Source organism: Epinephelus moara, chromosome 20 (genome assembly GCF_006386435.1).
Source record: "Epinephelus moara isolate mb chromosome 20, YSFRI_EMoa_1.0, whole genome shotgun sequence".
NCBI classification, from domain to species: Eukaryota; Metazoa; Chordata; class Actinopteri; order Perciformes; family Serranidae; genus Epinephelus; species Epinephelus moara.
The window spans coordinates 25,310,621-25,323,668 of record NC_065525.1 but is presented as its reverse complement, the minus strand read 5'-3'; the positions used below and the strand labels follow the sequence as shown (position 1 = coordinate 25,323,668).

Genomic DNA, 13,048 nt, shown 5'->3' with positions numbered 1-13,048 from the left:
CTAAAATATAACATATCCAGTTTAAATGTAAAAATCTACACAATTGGCGACCTAAATTTCATTCCTGGCCAAAGTCTCTGTCACATTAACGTGGATGATGCATGTGGAACTGAGGGTTTGACATATATAGAGTCATAACTGAAGACATCTCGATCTGCTTGTTTGCCCCCCTGTCAGCTCCCAGTGGGCAGACCCTCACATGACCGCGCATACACGCCATATACGAGTGTATATGCATATCCATGTCTGGTGGTGTGTTATGTAGTCTGCATTGTTCTATCCTGGGATCGGAGATTGCTGTTTGATTACGTTATATATACGAGTATAAATATATATATAAATCCATGTGCCAAATCCAGTTCTTGTTCAGTCTGATCCATTCCGAACCCATGTTTGTACTGTAGGTAACCTTCTGTACAAGTCGGTATAAAATATTGTTTCTCTCCAATAGTCCCTTGTAACTGGTGCCATTAAATAAAAACTATTCAAACTTGAAATAAACATTGATTAAAAATGTGACATGGCTCCCTGTGGCTCTCTGGTGCAACACAAATTCTGTCGACCAGCTGAAGTTTATTATTACAAAATTTTAATTGGTCTTTATTACATAAAAAAAAGATTTACATCAAAATGGTCAGTGAAAAGTGACAATTTACAATGAATACAAAATCTGGACAGACATCATGTACAGAACATAAATATACAATTTTATCAGTTTACATTAACCCTTCGGATGTACCCAGTAACACCAGCTGGTTTGAAAATGTAGTGAAAAAGTAGCTTCCCCGAAAGTCAGATCCAGAAAACAGCCCTAGCCCAAGTATGAAAAGGTTGGCTTTAAGAAGGGTCGCTGGCTGGTTTGAGGGGTCGGGACACTCATGATGCCCGGTCTCCTGCCTGCTGATGTATCGCCCGCTGTGCTCCTGGACCCCCGACCTGCAGCTTTTGATCCACCTCTGTAGCTGTACGATGAAAACGATTTATTGCTGCTGTTGCCACGACTGAATCCACAACACCACAGCAGGAGAGAGGAGAGAAGAGGAAGTAAGGTTTAAGCTTAGTGTTAAATATGATGCCTGGTTATATGATAACATGTCAACAAACACATGACATACCCTTTAGAGTTGCCACTTGAGTTGCCGTATGCTTTTTTCTTCTTGGAGTATTTGAAGAACGGAGCTTTCTTTCTCTTCTGTCCCTGTGCAGGCTTATTATTGAAGTACGTGGAGGACTCTGTGTCATCTTCCAAGTCTCCATATGCACGACCTTGTGCCGTGTCTATCCACCCGTCTCCACCACTGACTGTCTGTTCCTCCTCTGCAGAGACGTAGGATTAAAACCACGATATGCAGAATTAAAAGAACAGTACACCAGTCAAAGATATACGGAGAAATATGCTAGAAATGTAGTTTGGTTTCTTACCAGGCAGCTGCCACGCAGAGTATTTCTCTAGGAGCTGTATGACTTCAGCTCCGTACTTCTCCAGTTTGTCTTCTGTCACACCGTCGATTTGTAGCAGGACCTCAGCGTCAGAAGAAAGCTTCTCTGTTCATATAAAAACAAGAATAACAAGTTGTAAAATGCTTGCTGTATCAAATGGGCCATTTATGCATCCGTTTTTATACCTTATTTTTTTCCAAGCCTGTTTTCATATATACAGCTCATTTGTTTTTTACTTTGCATTATATACATTTTCAGTCAGAATTAAAGGGAAAATAAATTTAAAAAAAATTATAAAAACATATAAACAACCAATACATCTGCATTATAAAAACAATAGAGAAAAAAGGAAATTAATAAATGAACAATTGAAGAGATGTGGGCTAACTAATAGTAGAAGGCAGTAAATAATACGTTTTAAAACGCATATGTACTATTTAAAGAACAGTTCCTCTCCTGGCATTGATTATACCACTAAAAACTAACCTATGTTTAATATAATTACATATTTATAAGTTTTTCCCCATGAAAAATTACATCTCTCAATGCTTTAAAATGGCACAGATGTATCTCCACAACTTTGTCTCATTTAGTATGTATGGATCTAGGAATATGAAAATTCTTCTGATACTCCTTGTTTTGCTGTGGCGTAATGCTAATGATATAGAAGAACTGTTTCATAAATTACCTGATATCTTTTTCAAGGTGGCAGTGGAGAAGATGTTGTAATAGTGAATGCCAAAAGCTTTCCCCAGCTGCTTGCACAGATCTGTCAGCTCCTTCAGACACTCCTGAACCTTCTCCTCTCTCTGGGAGACGTTCTTGGCCACAGCTGCTTTATGTTTCCTGATGCTGGACGCACTCTCCGTCTCATAGAACTCCACCTGTGATAGGTCAAGGGTCGTTCAGGGTTTAATGATTTGATATACATCTTTACTTAACACTTTAAAGTGGAAATAGGCTAGTTTTTTGCTTCTGCTCATCATTGTGAAGTAAATGTTTAATGCACAATATAATAACTACAGAATAACACCATTGTCATTTAGGTGCTGTACAGTCAATACATGTGTCAGGTTACCTGCATGTGTCCAGATAGCACGTTCATGGCTTTGGGTCCAGCAGAGATATACGACACAGCTTGGCCGTTGTTGGTGATGTAGAGATCCTCCACCAGGACGTTGTCCAGCACCAGCTTTTTGAAGAGACGGTCAGCATTGTGTCTGGAGTAGGCTCCTCCCATCCCAAACATTCCTGTCTGTACCTTGGCAGATTTAGACCCTGGAAGAGAGACACATTCCCCCATCAGACCTTTATCAGTTCTTGCCACATGGAATATATAAACACATCAGTACAAGACATCATGCAGGTTTCACAGCTGCAAAGTGCCTTTTCACGTCAAGCACGTTCATGTCCTTTACCTATAAAGATGTCCACCAGCATGTTCAGTGTCAGTCGGTTCTGCTGAGAAGTCCTGCCAAACCTTGCTCCAACTTTCTCGCAGTTCTCCTGGGCAAACCTCACGATCTTCTTCACATCTTCAGTGACATTTCTCATCTTGTATTGCTGCACACAAACAGGAACATTCAAACATTCTCACTCAATTAGAAAAGGGCTTGGTAGATTTTTGAATTTGTAATGAGAAAAGGACAGAGATTATTCCTACGTTTGGTTTGGCGCAGTTGTCGCAGCTCACGTCCGGGTGTTCCTTACAGAAGCTTTTGTTGAACTTCATCTCCCCGAAGTATGCAAGCAGCTGAATCCTTCGGCACTCCATCATGTTCTCACAGAAGTGCACCATGCTGTGGAGGTTGTTGAAATGAGTCGCCTTGGTGTGTCTGTCACCTTCTCTGTCCACTGTCATGATAAGAAAAGAGCCATCTCAGTCTACATGACTTATATATGCAGTTTGTCATTTGGAAAGTAAACGTGTCAAACAGTTTAATAGGCTGGAAAATACACATACATTTTGCAGACAATAAGAACAGTCTATATTTTAGTCACATACTGCTGATAATCCTCTTGATGCGGTGGACGTCGGTGTAGGAGTAGAAGAGAATACAGTGAGAGATCTCTCCGTCTCTGCCAGCTCTCCCGGACTCCTGGTAGTAACCCTCCACTGACTTCGGCAGACTGGCGTGGATCACATAGCGCACATCAGGCTTGTCGATACCCATGCCAAAGGCTATGGTGGCACAGATGACCTGGCAGACAAAAGCAAACAGTGTGTAAGGGCAGTGTGCAAAATGTTACATTTATGTGTTAACTGCTTTGTATCTAGTAACATGTACAGAGTCCCTAAAAAAACTTTTCCAAAACTAAAATAACTATTCTATCCTATTTCCATGACTTTATTAAAGTAGTGTAAAATGGATCGGCCCATATAAAGATACAGCCATACATTATTAAACATGCACATCCCAGGCATTTATGGACACACAGAGCTGCTAGTGCTTGCTAACTTTTCTCACTCTGTTAGACATTTCCACTGCCAACAAGCTGATTGTTTTGCAACCTTGTCTGAACATGAGCATTAACATTAGCGATACCTTAATAAATTAAGCTTGATCGTTATGTTCCTTCAATCATCCCCATCACAGTGGCAGGTATTTCATGTATAGACGTCCACATGATGATAGCTGGTGATTTGATTGAATCACCAGGTAGCCTAAGGCTGTAAATAACCAACCTGTTAACGGCCAACAGTCTGACTATACTGTAGCAGCCTCCCACTCAAACTAACGTTAGCTATCCATCAGTAGTAACTGTCACAAGCATCATTTAGCGATTTACCAAACATACAGTAAACGTTAACTATCTTATGCCACTCAAATCCTACTGTGAAGGCCTTGGTCAACCCACTGTCTAAAAGCTTTTTGGCATTCTTCTGTTTCTCTTCGGATTTGAGAGTGCACTTTTTTCCTCAAGTAGGCTGTGCAGCATTGGTGATGACGCGATGAAAGTCTGGTCTACGTGTATCATGTGATACTAGTGATGTTTCAACAGTCACACAGAGCAGCGCTAGTTTTTAAATTAGTAATACATGAACATATATTTTGTGTTACATTAGACATGTTTGGGATTTTTTTTTATTCAAACCTTTAAAAAAACACTGATAAATGCAAACAATTTCACAGGGATTTTAATACTGTGGGAACCCTGCATTTATTATTCATCTTCATATCATATCAGTGAGTGAGCGGTGACCTCACCTGGCAGCCGTCCTGGTTGATCCACTTGTTCTGCACATACTCTCTGTCACTGTCACTCAGGCCTGCGTGATAGGACAGAGCTAATATCTGTGCTCTCTGCAGGCTCTCAGCCATGGCATCACAGTCGTTACGGGACAGGCAGTACACGATGCCAGAGTCGCCTGCAGCATGCAGAGATACAGGTTAATAAACAAAACACGGAGGGGCTGTAATCACTGACAAAATATTCTCCACTATCATAATTCAATACACGGTCATTCCCTAATTTATATAATACTGCTTACTAAAGCAATTGAGCATTGTACAAAATATTGATTATAAATTATTTCTGATACAAGCTCAAGAATTTTATGTGTTTTTAATATCTAATATCCCTTTGACATTATTCAGATATGGCCCCAGAATGTGGTCACACACAAATCTGTGTTGAATTTTCAACAAAACAGTTACAGCAGTGTTCTGAAAATAACTGAAAAAGCTCCTCTGAATTATTTACGTGGATAGTGCTTCTTGATCCAATTGATGCAGTCCTCATCGACCTTTTTGGGTTTCTTAGGCAGGACAGCATACTTCAGGTTCATTCTGTTGAAGCTCATGGTGAACCTGAAAATATATTAGATGGTAAATATGAAGCTGTTGGCTGTTTGAATTCAAATATAGTTACATTTAAAAATCTGAGACAGAGCCTGAGATGGAGCACGTACACCTGTGGCCGAGTCATATTCAGCTGGTTGAGGATGTCTTTCTGAACACGCGGGGTAGCGGTGGCTGTCAGGGCCATCATCGGCACCTTGGGGAACTTGTGACGAAGTTCATGCAACTTCTTGTAGTCTGGACGGAAATCGTGACCCCACTGAAAGATTAAAGGTCACAGGATGGTTAACAATGACTGTTGCAAAGACAAAAGCATACTGCAGATTGTGGAAGAAGCAGTGAAGCAGAGGAACACACCTGACTGACACAATGAGCCTCGTCTATGACAAAGCGGGCCAAAAGGCCTCGCTCGTACAGGTTGTGCAGGGCGGAGATCAGCTTGTTACTTGCGCTCACCTTGAAGAGAAGAAAAGATGCATCAGTCTTCAGTAAAATAATTTCTACTAATTTTGTAGCTAACATTAAATCAGCTGTAACATTTAGCTGAAATCATTAATCTCTCACCTTCTCAGGGGTGACATAGAGAAGTTTAATGATGGGGTCTTTTCTAGAGAGCTGCATATAAATCCTCCCTGCTTCACTCTCACTTACATTACCAGACAGGCTTGTTGCTGGGATCTGGAATTAAAAAAATGAACATTACACATTACAACAATATCATCATACCTTATATTGACCCAAATGAGCAACGGGAGCAAACACACTTACATCCAGTGTTGTGAGTTTCTGGACCTGGTCTACAATGAGTGATTTGAGTGGAGAAATGACCACAGTGACCCCTGGTGACACGCAGGCAGGCAGCTGGTAGCACAAGCTTTTACCCCCACCTAAAAACATTTCAGTAACAGAGAAATGTGGACATTTTTACTGCAGTTGATATCCTAAATCTACTGCCACATGTAGAGTTGGGTACTGAACTCTGTACTTCTAGGGGTATTGACTGAATTACACTGGTACTATCAAGCATCAATTCATGTTAAATCACTTGGTGCCCAATTTCGTTATCTAAAAGTGCACATGGGTGAGAATGCCATGGTCAGATAGGATGCAGAAACACCACAAATCATCCCAAAGCCAACTGCGAAGTCCATGGCCATCTTTACTGGCTTCGGGGCATTTTGTGGTGGAAATAATGGTGCTGAGTGAGTGACAGAGCTCATCGGCTTCCCAGTGAGTCTAAACCACTGCTGCTGTTTATTTGATTTATTTTCCATTATGTTTTAGGAAATATAGTTTTAAGAAATAGTCCAGTATCACCGGGATTGTGACTGTGTTTTTTAATTACATACTTACTCCACATATTTGTCAGTTGTGTCTTAACAGAGAGTGACAGAGATGAGCAGAAACACACATGTACACACACACACACAAAGACAGAAACGTAGCTCTATGTGTGATTAAAGAAAAGGAGCAGAACTGTCTGTTGACCTTGTTCAAAAATTACATTTGTTATTACAGAGAGAGTTAAGTACTAAAAAAATTATCTTTGAGTACTGGCACCAGTTCAAATGTGAACAGTATCCAACCCTACTCATATGCATTGGCGAAGATAAGTTTTGTTTCTGTAACTTTTGATCACTACTAACCTGTGGGCATCAAAATAAACGTGTCTTCTGTCTGGATTGTTGCATTGATTGCTTCAAGTTGATTGAATCTGAACTGATGGAGACCAAAACGCTTGTGAAAGATCTTCATCATCTCCTGTGAGTGGGGGAAGTTGTACCCTCTGAAGCGATCGTGGGCTGGGTTTCTGAAGGTGGGCTCTGCATCGGAAAACATTAAAGCTGAGTCAGTAAAATGCACCACAGGGCCGTCAGGCTACTCAACTGAAATATTCATTTTCATCAGCTGTGTCAATGGCACAAAAATTGCATATTTTGTGCATGTAAATGTAGTCAATGACTGCTGCTGTAATTGTTGTGGACTTGAACGGGAATTTTTCCATGTCATGCCGACTTACCAGGAGAGCAGACCGTTGAAGGCTTGGGTGTAGGAGCAGGTGTTGTTGGTTTCTTATCCCAGGAAGACTTGCTTGGTCCCCCCTCTTTCACTGTTGTAGTCACAGTGCTGGAGTTTGGGGGCTTGTCATAGTAATCAGGGATATCGGAGTCATTGAAGTCATCTATGTCAAAGTAGTCATCATAAAACTCATCTAACACCATCTCTTCTGCAGGTGTAATGGCTGCTGGGGTGTTAGATTTCTTCTGAACAACAGTTTCAACAGGCTTCTTGGGAGAGAAGAAGAGATCTGAATCATCCAGGTCTGTGCTTGTTTTCTTAGAGAAATCAAAAGATGGCTTTGTGAGGCTGAGGGCTGACGGAGAGTCGCAGCTACTCTGATTTTTCACTGACACTGTCTCGCTGTTCTTACTGTACAAAGGCTGTGTGTTAATAATACTGTCAGAGAGATCAGAGTCATAGTCCAGAGAGATGACTGAAGATCTCCTGATCTGAGGAGGCTTCTTGAAGTCAATGGGCACAGAGGTGCTGCATGACATAACACTAGACGTATCACAGCTAAGGGATTTTTCTGTAAAGCGGGGTTCAGAAATCACAGTGCTGTCTGGCTGCTGTATCTTCAATAAACCACCACCACCTGTTGCAAGAATCCTCTTCCTGCGGAGGAAAGGCAGGTGATTGAAATCATATTGTGACATCATTAAATATCATGAATACTAACAAATCTGTTTTCCTCTCACATGTACACACCTTTGAGCCCTCTTCAGCAACAGCTCATCTCCACAAGACAAACCTATCAGTTCATGTTCAGGGATGGAATCAACCAGAGAACAAATGGACTCCATGATACTGAAGAGTTGCTCATCTGTGATGTGATCAGAAGAAAGAAACAACTACGTTAATGAAGAGGGTGAAAAAAACAAAGTGCTAAATAAAATGTGCAAAAGGTTCAAACAAATTGGGAAAAGACATTGCACCCACTTGTTTTATCTTTTGAGTGGTGATCAGAGGGTTCAGGTAGTGTTGTTGTAGGTCCCTTTGATTGCACAGGACTGTCTCTGCTTTCAGCACCAGCTGATTTAGACCTGCTGAAATATAAGAAAAGTTATGTCCCGATAACTTTTTAAAATCCTCTATTAGGTGAAATCTGTGTAATATCGACGTAAAAAACTCATATGAACTTATACTAACTATTCGGGGTTTCTACAAGATTTGGACACTTAAATTTAATTCTTTTAAGACCTTTTCAAGACAGTTTTTAGGGCAAATCATCTTTTTCTTATTCAAGAATTGCTGGTAAGAATAAAGGTTAAGTAGTATATATGTGGTGGTATGTGCAGAGGTAGGTTTTATTTAGGAAAATGGTTATTAAAGTCAGTTAGGTTAATCTACATTTTGCCAACTGGTAACTGCAAGTATAAAATAAAAGGAGAGTATTAGGTTCAGTGGTAGGTTTAAAGATTTGTAACGTCAGAAATGTTGAGTTTCACACAGAAGAGCTTGACTCATTTCAACTAAAACATATCAAAAGCTAGGAGACTGAAACTGGATAATGGTTGTGGGAATTAATGTCACAAATTCCCATCTAAGGCTATTTGATTACTTTTAAGGCCTAATATAAGACAATTGAATTGAAGATGAGATTTTTAAGGACCTGCAGAAAACCTGAGTGATAGTAAAGTGTGAAAGCTTTGCAGCAAAAATGCACCCACTATATCAACTGTACTATCGAAACTAATATGCTTGGTTTTGTTTTTACCCAAGATGTGTATCTCAACTGATACCCTTTCTTCAAATTAGTATTCATAACCCACAAAAACAGAACAGCGGAGAAGAATGGGTGGAATACAGTCAAAGATATCTCTTTTTTTACTGTCCATTGAGAGTCCAACATTGTTACAGGAGTGCAATGCTAAATTGGTGGAGGACTCTTTCAACAGTACTATTTGTCACAGTGATTTGACTACAGAAGATACACATATTTTTTAGGATCATATAATTCACTACCATGTAGACACATGAGCGTGTGTGAACAGTGGTAAAATGTATAATAAACTGAACAAACTGACCTGGTCTCCAGTGCAGAAGTGGTATAAGAGATCTGATCATGGATCGGAGAAGGGGGAATGTAATCAAGATCATCTTCAGGCTCTGAGTTGTCATTAAGCTGTATGACCTTTGGGTCAACCCATTTTTTCTTATCGTCTGAAAAACAAAGGATAAAATCTGCTTTATTTTGTATAATTCAATGCTTTCCAGACCCATATCTGCCCCACAATGTATAAATGAAATACAAATGCTACAACAAATGGCTAGTTACCTGTCTTTTCTTTAAAAGTCTCCACCACATCATCGTTGTCCTCTTCACTATCACTCAGGACAGACGTCAGATGAACAGAGGGAAGTCGTCGTCTTCTGGGCTTTCTAACTGGAGAATCCTCAATTTCAAACTCTGCTGGGTCCTGATTCGAACTAGGTCCTGGTGAAACTGCAGATTTGTCGACACCATGCTCCAGTTCATCTGTGTCCATGCGAGACTGTTCACTTCTGGAGAGACCTGTCTTGTTTCCAAAACTGCTGCTTAACTCTGGTGTTCTGAGAGAGGCGTCATGGTTTAGTTTCTCTGTGTGCTGTGTTTTTTCTTCACTAAAAGACGACACTGGATTGGCACTCTTCCCAGATTTTTCTGAACTGAATGAGTCATTTTTTGCTTTGGCGGGAGGAGTTTCAAAGTCATCAAAATCATCCCAGTCATCTATCGAGATTCCAAGAGATGCATCCAGACTTGTGGAGTTGCCTCCATTGCCACTAGTGAACTGGTTGTCAGATTTAGTCGGAGCTGTCGTCACCTTAGTAGCAGACACTGCTGAAGGAGTCTGACCTGCAGGAGCACGGTTACCTGCTGGGGTGCTTGAGTCCGACATGCCTTTTGAACTTACAGGGAAGAAGTTGTTGATTTTGGATTTTTGAGGTCTCTCAAGCTTGTTTGAAAATGTCAAAGGAGATTGAGTCATCACACTGTTCTTAGGGACATTGACATTCCTGTTTGCCAAAACATTAGAGCTGGTTACCTTGGTCGGGACTTCCACCTTGGTTGTACCCGATGAGGTCTTCTTTTTGAAAGAAAAGGCCCTGAAAAATAAACCAGTGTGAAATTATGAAAACATGATGTGACAGTTAGGAACAAGGGTGTTCATTAAACTTGAGATTTGATTGTTCAAGAGGGCAGTCAAATTTGATTTTTGTGTTATCATCACATGGTGATTTGTTATGAATGTCACATTTCAGAATCAGAAATCAGAATCTGAAATACTTTATTGATCCCGAGGGTAAATTATGATTCATTACCTTTGTTACGATGTAAAGAACAGAGAATTATAAGAAGTAAAAATAGGTATATGAAAAAAAAGTGTGCAAATATAGAGCATTAAATAAAGTAGAAATGAAACGTGCATCAAAATAAAAACAAAATGTGCATTATGCTACTGTGCTAAACACTATTACTGAAGACATACACTTAAAATATTAAATAAAATATATTTCATCACGGCTGAGGCTGTAAGTGTGAAAATTTAACTATAATATATTATATACATCAGGAGAACAAACAACAATAGAATTACAGTACGCATAAGAAATATGTACAAGTATGTGCATTGTATGTTGAATTTATATATGTATATATATATATTCAAGAGGTGAAAAATATTGCACACTTCATTTTTATGTGAGCATCCAGGCGCCAGTTGGACAGCAGGGTGCTTAGTGTGTCTCCATTATGAGTTAGCACTTGCAGGAAAACTCTGCAAACATTAGTTTAATTAAAACAGAAAGTTTTATCTATTGACACAAACATGTTACATTGACAAACAATAAACCAATATAGTCTCTTGGACATCCACTAGTTAGAACAATAATGTTATTACTGTTTGACAAACTTGCTGTCCTTATGATGAACTGAAAGGAGAATTGCGAAGCTCTGAATGCACGCGGCTCCTTACACACTGCATATACTCCATTTGCACAGTACGTTATTTCTAATAAAGCTCACACAGCCCTGTTGTGTAAATAATTAGATAACGCTGACGAGTGTGTTATCACAGCTGACAGCTCAAAGCTCACTGATAGCTAGCGTTAGCACGTTAGCATGAGCTCTGCGTAGACTTACCCCGGTTTGGGTTTAGCCAGAGACAGTTTGCTTTGAGCAGCATTGCTGTGCCTCGCCAGCTGCTCCTTCAGGTTATTTTGTGGAAGAATAGACATTGTTGGTGCTACAGTCTGAGCTAGCGAGTGTTAGCTAGCTAACAGTCCGAGCTCAGTTCACAAAGTGGCGGCTGGTTTCTTCAACATTGCACGCGACACGGGATGAGACAAGTGACCGGACGCTCGCGCTGAGTTGGTCTCGCTGTGCACTCGTAACGCGTGAAAGTTCATTTAAGTTAATACAGTTTTATCCACTAAACTTCAGTGATTAAAGCAAACACTACGTCTACTCTCTCCAGTAACGTGAGGAAAACAGACAACAGTTTTTGCGCCCATTCAACAAACTGACTCCTTATTGGCCGATGTTGAGCACGGTTGAGAGTTCTGGGAAATGTAGTCTTACGTCATGGCTCTCACAGGAAACATAGGGAAACACCGTGAAGTATCCCAGGTTTCTTACAGGTAAAACCTCATATACAACTGATGTAGTGGGATGTAACACACAAGATTGGGGCCTATGGGATGGAGGGGCCCGATTGCCACCTGGAAATATGCCCGTGTTTAAAGAAAAACTCATGTCAATTCGAAAATGGTGTGATTTTCTATATATGCCCTTCAAAAAGGCAAACCCATCTCAATCATGGTTTTCTGTTTTTGTTAAATAGTATCAATCTATAAAAAATTATATGCTTATTCTACATAAACTTAAACAGAAAAAAATATATAATTTAACAATAAAAACTATTTAGTTAAACTGATAGTTTCCCATTTTCTTTTGTAGTTTATGTCATATACAAATATGTAATGATGGTTGCTGGGTAACATGTATGTAGGTAAAGTCATACAATTAACAGTAGTTAGTTTAGGCACAAAATCTCTGGGCACATCTGAAAGCAGATGTAACATAAAAGCGGCAGTAAGACACACTGTTGGTAAAGTATGTATATGCCTAAAACTCTGTGCATGTGTGTGTGCTTTATAATGCACTGGGGTGCACTGGGGCCTGTCATAATAGTGTGCACAGGGGCCCATGGTAACTACCTTACAGCACTGTATCATACCATTATTACAAAATAACTCTAAGCAGGTCTTGTCTGCTGTATTTACTCATACAGTATCGCCTATTCTTGGTGCACTGGTAGGCCTACAGTTTTACCCTTAATTAGAGGTTCAGTGAAAATGGAATTTAACATTCACATGAAACTAAAAATGGTGGTACAGTGATGCAGTGGCTAGCATTGTTACCTCACAGCAAGAGGGTTCCTGGAACCCAGGGAGGGGGGTTCAAGGGAGGTCCCCTTCCGTATGGAGTTTGCATGTTCTTTCTGTGTCAGTGTGGGTTTTCTCTGGGTGCTCCTGCTTCCTCCCACAGTCCAAAGACATGCAGGTTAATTGGTGACTCTAAATTGTCGGTAGGTGTGAATGGGAGCGTGAATGGTTGTCTGCCTCAATGTGTCAGCCCTGTGATAGTCTGGCGACCTGTCCAGGGTGTACCCTGCCTCTCATTCAGTGTCACCTTGGATAGGCTCCAGCCCCTCTGTGACCCCTAATAGGATAAGCCGTTACAGAAAATGAATGAATGG

General features: G+C 40.4%; 1 protein-coding gene across 3 annotated transcripts; it reads right to left on the bottom strand.

Moving 5' to 3' along the window:
• Nucleotides 1–577: 577 nt before the first annotated feature.
• Nucleotides 578–11,788, bottom strand: blm (BLM RecQ like helicase). 3 transcript variants are annotated; one of them, XM_050073017.1, is made up of 22 exons: nt 11,431–11,788; nt 10,334–10,394; nt 9,583–10,243; nt 9,332–9,467; nt 8,244–8,350; nt 8,013–8,127; nt 7,264–7,919; nt 6,890–7,066; nt 6,012–6,130; nt 5,808–5,921; nt 5,601–5,699; nt 5,354–5,502; nt 5,146–5,252; nt 4,650–4,810; nt 3,446–3,641; nt 3,104–3,294; nt 2,859–3,003; nt 2,519–2,718; nt 2,129–2,324; nt 1,423–1,545; nt 1,116–1,317; nt 578–1,001 (listed from the first exon to the last, which is right to left on the bottom strand). In XM_050073017.1, the coding sequence occupies exons 1-22, from the start codon at nt 11,523–11,525 to the stop codon at nt 812–814; spliced, it is 4,200 nt and encodes a 1,399-aa protein (XP_049928974.1). In that variant the 5' UTR covers nt 11,526–11,788; the 3' UTR covers nt 578–811. The 3 variants fall into 3 exon arrangements, with proteins under 3 accessions (XP_049928974.1, XP_049928972.1, XP_049928973.1); XM_050073015.1 differs by having other exon boundaries at nt 9,583–10,394; XM_050073016.1 differs by having other exon boundaries at nt 8,244–8,347; nt 9,583–10,394.
• Between the last annotated feature and the right edge of the window lie 1,260 nt (nt 11,789–13,048).

Bases quoted from the DNA above. Each gene is read 5' to 3' on its own strand.
- blm (XM_050073015.1), bottom strand. From the start codon at position 11,525: ATGTCTATTCTTCCACAAAATAACCTGAAGGAGCAGCTGGCGAGGCAC. The intron at 7,067-7,263 runs GTAAGTCGGCAT...TTTCCGATGCAG, and splicing joins TTCAACGGTCTGCTCTCCTG to AGCCCACCTTCAGAAACCCA. The intron at 6,131-6,889 runs GTTAGTAGTGAT...AAATGTTTTTAG, and splicing joins GTTTATTTTGATGCCCACAG to GTGGGGGTAAAAGCTTGTGC.